We start from the raw sequence: 8,621 nt of genomic DNA, 5'->3' as shown, positions 1-8,621 counted from the left end.
TCTCTGCCACATCTCCTCAGTGTTTTCCAGGACAACAAGAGGAGCAGGTACTTCTCTAAACGGGACACCTGAACAGAGGGGCACAGGACCCCTTTCTACAACATCCACCATGTCAGACCAGAGTGGTTTCCATTCAGAAGACAGCTTTGGCTCTACAAGTGACAAACAGAACAGGGTGAGTTCACCAAGATCTCAGACTACACAAGCAACTGACACAAACATGTGAACTACATTCAAAGCATGTTTATTTTGTTTCCATTGTATTACTATTGTCTTCATTTTCACATTTATAACAAGAGTATAGGATTATTTATTTCTTATTGATTATAGTTGAGTTCATTCAGGGTGACGCTCTACAAAATGCTCTGTTGCATAAATGGACCCTGAACCACAAAGAAGACTCCAGTTCTCTTATCTGTTAACATTTGATTAGATTCGATAAATAAAATGTAACTGTAATCAGTTTATGAGCAGCATAATCTTAATTAAGGCTGATAAACCTTTAACAAAAAGTACTGACTAAAATGCTAATAGTAACTGCATAGATTGTATTTACATGTAAATAATAATGTTGTCAAACATATGGGTATTAATCTGTGACATTTGCACGTTATGTCTCGACAAACACAGGGTCAAGACATTCTTTTCTCATCTCCAGAGGAGGACAGCAGTCTGTATTTTACTTACAGTGGAGGTCGCAATGAAGTGGAAGTCCGCAATCTCAACTATGAGGTCAGTCTTTTCAGACTGTATTCCTTTTCCGTTTTCAATAAATTACTCCACAAAATACAATTTTCTTCCGCTGAAGTACTTTTTAGATTCATTCATTTAGAAATTTTACAAGGAAGCAAAACAAAAAACATATGCATCAGGCCTTAAATGTGGATAAGAGAGTTAAATACATGTAATTTCATAAATATCAAACTTTATTTAAAGTCCGTGTAAAGCAATATTATTGCATAGTGTTCCGAGTTAGTATTTTCTAGATGTCATACAAAAAAAATAAAAAAAAATAGTTAGAAGTTGTTTTATGAATAGGTGAAGGATGGCTAAGCAAGTGAATATTTCTAAGAAAAGCTCCAAACTAATTTGCAACTTTGATATTTTGTGGTAACAGGTGGTCTTGCAATTATTGTTTGATCTAAAATTTATTTTAGTGTAAAATGTCACATATGTGCTAATCAAATATACAATATTAAGTTCTTTCTTCCACCAAATACAACCAAAGCTAATAATAAGCATATAACGTCCAACAAAACTGTCCCTCACAAATCTGTTGAGTTTATTAATTATATGCCAGGTTTCAAGTTTTATACAGTAAATAACAGGTGTCCCTGTCAATCAAGTGATCTGAAAAAGTCTGAATGCCTCACATCTCATGCAATGAGATTCAAACATTTTCAAGTGCCCGAACTCGTTGAATTTGAAATCCACTGATATTTGCTCACAGGTGGATATGGCAGCACAGATACCCTGGTACGAGAGGCTGTCCGAGCTTAAGATGCCCTGGGAGATGCACGGCAACAAGCAAACGGTCATTAAGGACCTGAACCTATGTGTGCACAGTGGCCAGATGCTTGCTGTCATCGGCAGCTCAGGTACGTCACACTTTAGAAATCTGAACAGAGTACTGCAAGTGAATAAAGGCATCAAGAAATCCAGAGAGAAAATAAGTTTTGGTTCCAGGCTGTGGGAAGACCTCCTTACTGGACATCATAACATGTCGGGATGAGGGTGGCACCATAAATTCAGGAGAGATTCTGATCAACGGGAAACCATCCACACGTTCCCTGGTGAAGAAATGTATCGCTCACGTGCGGCAGGATGACCGTCTGTTACCGCACCTCACGGTACGAGAGACGCTGGCTTTTGTGGCCAAACTACGGCTGCCTGCGCACTTCAGCCAGCAACAGAGAGATCAGAGGGTGAGCAACTCAGATCATGTATGCTTACAAAATGAACTAGTGAAAGGTAATGCGAGTTTGACTATTGTGTTTGTTTGACCTTCTCAGGTGGACGATGTCATCGCGGAGCTGCGTCTGAGGCAATGCGCACACACACGCGTCGGGAACGACTACGTCAGGGGGGTGTCCGGTGGTGAGAGGAGGAGGGTCAGCATCGCTGTTCAGCTGCTCTGGAACCCAGGTGAGGATAGGCCTCCACGAATATGACAAAAATCATAATTGTCGATTATTCATTTGAAATTGTAATCGTGATTATTAATTATGATTATCACAATTTACATTGAATAATGTTTATACCATTGTTTGATGCAACTGCATGCGGTATTTTGATATGAAAATAAACACGCTGAAAACACTCTAACTGAAAAACTTTTAGTGCTTTTCTATAGTATTAAGCCTATGCTACATCGGATTGGTTTCTTCTTTAAATTAGGCCTATAAAAAGTAAAAATATGAATGGTATTATAATGTTATACTAAAACTAAAATTACAAAGAATGAGAAAAACCCTTAAGATCACATGTAGAAAGAAAGAAATGCATCTTAAGCACAACATAACATAAGTGGTCTTTGAACGATTATGTAATTGTGGCATCCATAAATGTAATCGCGATTAGAAATTCGATTAATTGTGCAGCCCTATACTGTAACACATCAACACAGGTATGAAATGATGACTAATGCTTAAAGTCGATGTGATAAAGGATGCTATTACTTACTAAAAAACATCCTGAGTCATGTAAATTATTGTAAATAAAAACCATTTGTCTTCGTAATTAGGCAGTATCACAAGTGCTCCTGTTCTGCATATTCTCAGGTCTGTTTGGACATAGGCAGCAATTATGAGCATGTGTGATTTTATTATTTTTCAGAACATTTCAAATTAACAAAAAGTAAAATTAAAGTAGTCCTAACTTACATTTTAGACGTAATATACCTGTTGTTTTGTCTATATTCGACCGCAATACAGTCTGTGGCATCTCCAAGCAACTCACGACTGCAATGGCGTTCCTAAGTGAATCAGTGTGTTTGAACGAATCGATTCATTAAATGATTCAACTGACTCTCTTTCGAACGAATCGGTAAGAATTAATTTGACTCTAAAGTCAAATAATAATAAAGTCTATAGGATCAAAGATCATAATAAAAGACTAAGGAGCTAAATAAAACATATGGAAAATAAAATTAAAATCCTATTAAAATAACACAATTATAATGTAAATATACTGACTTTCTTTTAAGCTGACCTCACTTTTTTTTACAATCCACTTATTTACTGTTTTATACTACAAACCTCCGAATAGACTACTCTATTTCACAATGAAATTGATTATGAGGGCAACATTATGGTTATGAGTTGGCAAACCTCACTGTGTGCAGATTTCTTAAACCTTAAAAAAAAAAATTCATTAAGTGAGCTAAAATAAAATAACCAAAATAAAGTAAACACAACAAAAATGGTGAAATTACAATTTTTTTTTAACTAAAATTAATAATAAAAACAAAAAATATTAACAAAGCTGTAATAACATCTCAATCATACTAAAATAGTCTGGTCAAAAGCATAATTTTTCTTATCTTTTATTCGTGTTTTCAGGTATTCTCATCCTAGATGAGCCTACTTCAGGTCTGGACAGCTTCACAGCCCATAATTTGGTCATTACATTGTACCGTTTGGCTCGAGGGAACCGCCTGGTGTTATTGTCAGTCCATCAGCCTCGTTCAGATATCTTTCAGCTCTTTGACCTGGTAGTGCTCTTGTCTTCTGGTTCAGCCGTGTACTGCGGTCAGGCCAAAGACATGGTATCTTACTTTACTTCTCTTGGGTACCCATGTCCACGATACTGTAACCCCTCCGACTACTACGGTGAGTAGGACAGACATCTGATGGCTATAGTTGAGCATGTTGTCCAGCTGTTGTGTCTGAACTGTGAATTTCTCATGCAGTGGACTTGATAAGCATTGATCGGCGTAGTCCTGAAAAAGAAGCACAATGTTTGGAGAAAGCCAAGATGTTAGCATCCCAGTTTGTAGAGAAGGTGAAGAACACAGAGGATTTCATGTGGAAATCAGAAGATCGCGGTTCTCTGGAACTGGATGCCCCTCAAAGGTACATTTTAATAATCATGGTATTTATTCTTTTACACTGAAGCTTTCTCTTACATCATTTATAACCTTATATACTGTATAAATGAAAATTAGTAGCACAAGAGCTGATGATAAAGTTTCTACACCAGCAGTGTTCCTCCCATCTCGAAGAAGGAATCAGTGATCACGGTTTCCAAACAGAAGGATCACCTGCCAGGGAAACTGCAGCAGTTCACGATCCTAATCAAGTAAATAAACTGGAAAACACATATTTATTATAAAATGTTGTAGCTCAAAGAGTGTCTCCTGAAAGCTGTTTCCATGACATTCCTGTCATTTTTTTAGACGGCAGGTATTTAATGACTACCGGGACCTGGTGATGTTGGTGGTTCATGGTTTGGAAGCCTTGCTAATGTCACTTCTCGTCGGTTTCCTTTATTTTGGAGCTGGGGATGAGGGTCTTTCCATCCAAGATACGGTGGCTTTGCTCTACATGATAGGAGCTCTGACACCCTTTGCTGTGGTGCTGGACGTCATTGCAAAGTGTGAGTGAATTACAGAAGATGTATGTTTTTGGTGTCTTCTTTTGGAGTCTGATGTTGTTTTTCACAGGTCATTCAGAGAGAGCCATGCTTTATCATGAACTGGAAGATGGCATGTACTCAGTCACCTCATACTTTTTTGCCAAGGTAATGAACTGCATTATGTAAGAGCTTCAGGATTGACTGTGTTGTCGATATGTAGACCTTTGGAACATAGCTTCACAACGAATTGCTTTTTTCATGAACGTGTAGTTACAGAGACAAGAGTGTTGATCAGTTTTTAATAACTTGGGTTTTGTAAAATGCATTACATTAGATGCATGACTGACCAATGTGCAATGTTATTAGCAATATATAACAGCTAGTCTGGTCCTCGGATTTGATTCTCATTGGTGCTCATTGTTTGTATCATTAGACTGTCACTAGACTAGTGTGGATTTTTCAGTGACTCTTTCTTCGAGTTACATCATAATGCCAGTAGGTGGCGATAAGTGAAAGTCCTTATGAGTGAGTCATTTGAATCATTCACTCAACCATTCTGTTCAAACACACTGATTAATTCAGGGACTAAACAACAGGGTTGTTATTGTTAACTAAATATAAAACTATTAGAAACTGTTTTTGGTAAGTGAGATAAAGTTGAAGTAAAATATAAATATCAGATGAAACAATTTTAAGATTAGTTTAAACTTAAAAAGTGCTTTCTAATGGAAATTAGAAATGTTTCCTGGACAACTAACTGAAATAAGCTGAAATGAAAAATTGCTAAAATTGAAATGAAATAAAGATAAATAAATAAAAAATAACTAGATCACTAAAACTAAAGTTAAAATAACAACTAGAAATAAAATAAAAAATTGTTAATCCCAGATATTAATAAATATAATATTAAAACATGAATAGAAAATACAAATATATTAATAAATAATAATTAATAAAAAACATAATAATGGAACTAAAAGAAGACAAATGGCTGTCTTTATGATTAATTGAATAATTTCTTTAATTAATTTATTCAAAGATACTTGAACTATTCTATTTATTAGTAAATTAATGTTTATAGTAAGTCTTAGAAATATAAACTTTTGAACAGCAGTCAGATTTGATTTTCACAAGAGTTCAGTCAGGGGTGAGTGACATGACAGGGAAAGGCCATGAGTTGAATATTAGCTCCTGTTTGGACTTTATCAGCTCCTGACATTGAGATACTTCAAGCTCCAGTGTCTCTTTCAGGTCCTTGGTGAGCTGCCAGAGCACTGTGCCTTTACGCTGGTATACGGTGTGCCCATCTACTGGTTGGCTGGGCTCAACATTGCTCCCGAACGCTTCCTGCTCAACTTCCTCTTGGTGTGGCTGACGGTGTATTGTAGTCGCTGCATGGCCCTATTTGTGGCCGCAGCCTTGCCAACATTGCAGACTTCATCTTTCATGGGCAACGCACTCTTCACAGTCTTCTACCTGACTGCTGGCTTTGTCATAAGTCTGGAAAACATGTGGCTGGGTAAAAACATCATTGAGCATTTTATTGCAAATGAATACTAGATTCAAATCTGCAAGTATTCCTTAAATTAACACAGATTTTCATTACCTACAGTGGCGTCTTGGTTTTCCTACATATCTTTCATGCGCTGGGGTTTTGAGGGAATGCTGCAGGTTCAGTTTCGTGGGACCAGAATCCCAATCACTATTGGAAACCTCACTGTAGAATTCGATGGGATTAAGGTGAGGAACGCTGACATGTAAAATTTTTATATTTTTCACATATATGGTTTCTGTTCATGGACACCATTCAATGCAATGTTCAACTTTATTTTCAGGTTGTGGAGATGATGAAGATGAACCAGTATCCACTGTATTCCTGCTACCTGGTGCTTCTTGCTGTTGTTTTTGTTTTCATCCTGCTCTATTATCTGTCACTCAAATTCATCAAACAGAAGTCCAGTCAGGATTGGTGAGAAGGACAAATCAGTGTAAAGTCTGGTCCACACTAAAGCTTGTTCTTGCAAAGAAACCAACATTTTAAAAATTCATCCACAGTACAGAACTTGGTTTATAAGCTGTAGTTGTCAAGTCCAAATATGGCTCTTTACGAAAATATATCATCCTGATAAGACTGTACTATTATTAACTGCCGCTGGATGGCAGTAATGGACTATGTTTCTGCACTCTTTTAAGTTGACTTAATTACTTGTTTTGGGGCTCATGTTTTACCAAATTTACTGTAGCATGTCACAGTGTCGATTTCATTCATGTATTAACATTTATTTTCTTTTTGTAAATCAGAATCGTTTTGTATGCATAGTATTATTATTGAACCTTGTACTACTACAGAAGCTTTGAAAGCTTTATTAAAGATTTAGAAACTCAAATGCTTGTTTTATATATATATATATATATATATATATATATATATATATATATATATATATATATATATTAACATTACTTGTATTGAGCAATTAAATAAATAACCCAGTGTCAGTGTCACAGGAATACATTTATACTGGAAATATTCCCAGTCTCACATTTGGTGTCAACTGTTTCTGGAAAAATGAGAGTGAGATACTTTTTAATTTTCTTATTTCAGTCCATGCCTGCTATGTAAGAAAAAAATGCTCTGGTAAATCCTAATTAAGAAATACAAATAATAATTATGACATAAGTTGAAAGAATGAATCTAAGTCATAATTATGAAATAAGATGAAGTCTAAAAAACAAGAATGACAAAAGTCATAATAATGACATTATGACATAACTGTGATATTTAATATAAAAATTATGAGAATGATCATAAATCGAAATCATGAGATAAAATGTAAAAATTATGAGATAAAAAGTAGTTAAAATAATAGGCTTTTGTCAAGATTTAGATCTCATAATTAACAGTTTATCTCAGAGTTATCTCATACTTGTTTGCAAATTTAGACACTTTTATTTTTTATTTTATTATGACTGATCCACAATCAAATAATTTTAGATTACCACACTCTTCTTCTTCTAGTTATTTACCTATAATGGCTAATTATTCAGAGGTCTCACACATTCACATGAAAAAGCTTCATTTCATGAAGTCTTTACAAATGTATGAGAATGTTAGATTTGCGCTAACTTGAGATCTATAGAAATATTATGTGTGACTTGATATGGATCAGATCTAGAGATCAGCGTTTTTTCTTTTTTTTCTTATGTTCCTTTGTTTTGTTTTCATCAGCATTGCTTTGCCTCTCTGATGGTCAAACATATGGCAGTCGAGTGGTCTTAGAATATCTGACAGGGAAAAGTATAAATAACAATGCTCTTTCAAATGAAGGACATGCTTGTATAAGACTAAAATACATTTCTGCAAAGAAAAAAAAATGTCTTTGAAAAAGAAAACCAGAAAAGAAAAGCTGGTGCTCCAGAGTTCATCTGACTGGCACTGGATGGCAGCAATGTTCTGTTCATTTCCTTACACACTTTAGTTCAATTTGGCAAGAGATTACAGCTCTTCTTTAGTAAATAGCTTTAAACAGCTTCTCTCTGTAGTAGTCTAAATGTTTATTTATTTAAATATGCAGAGGACTGTACTGCTAAAAGTATGTGCCAAAATCTTTTGAAAGGTTTTACAAGTCAAAAAAAAAGCATTTGTGTTTTAAAACCTAGATACTGTAATTCACTTGTGCTAAACATGATGTATGTTTAGAAGAAAAACAAGGATGCATGACCGCTTCCATGATTGTCCCAACGAGATGTTTATTATACAGTATATATTACTACATAACTCATAATTTTGGGCATATCACAAATCATCCATTTGTAATATAATGCATCTCATATGAACATATTTCCATTTTTAGAAACTTGCATTAGGAGGAAACACCTCACTTTAGGAACAAAACAAAAAAAAAGTGAGACAGAAATTATAAAAGAGCCTCTAAAGTTTTGGGTTTACATTTATTTGCATAAATATCTATGTACAAATTAACCATATCATGATATTATGAAGGGCAAAAAAACAAAAACAAAAAGAACAATCACAATATAACACA

General features: G+C 35.0%; 1 protein-coding gene across 2 annotated transcripts; it reads left to right on the top strand.

The window, feature by feature from the left end:
- abcg8 (ATP-binding cassette, sub-family G (WHITE), member 8) lies at nt 1-6,957 on the top strand. 2 transcript variants are annotated; one of them, XM_026278668.1, is made up of 13 exons: nt 1-175; nt 631-732; nt 1,451-1,598; nt 1,687-1,925; nt 2,013-2,145; nt 3,561-3,830; nt 3,911-4,073; nt 4,201-4,299; nt 4,397-4,596; nt 4,664-4,740; nt 5,827-6,094; nt 6,188-6,315; nt 6,411-6,957. In XM_026278668.1, exons 1-13 carry the CDS (start codon nt 110-112, stop codon nt 6,546-6,548), a joined length of 2,031 nt encoding a protein of 676 aa, XP_026134453.1. In that variant the 5' UTR covers nt 1-109; the 3' UTR covers nt 6,549-6,957. The 2 variants fall into 2 exon arrangements, with proteins under 2 accessions (XP_026134453.1, XP_026134454.1); XM_026278669.1 differs by having other exon boundaries at nt 4,204-4,299; nt 6,411-6,548.
- The last annotated feature ends 1,664 nt before the right edge of the window (nt 6,958-8,621 follow it).

This window comes from Carassius auratus, chromosome 13, assembly GCF_003368295.1.
Source record: "Carassius auratus strain Wakin chromosome 13, ASM336829v1, whole genome shotgun sequence".
Lineage (NCBI taxonomy): Eukaryota > Metazoa > Chordata > Actinopteri > Cypriniformes > Cyprinidae > Carassius > Carassius auratus.
This window is presented reverse-complemented; position numbering and strand designations above follow the sequence as displayed.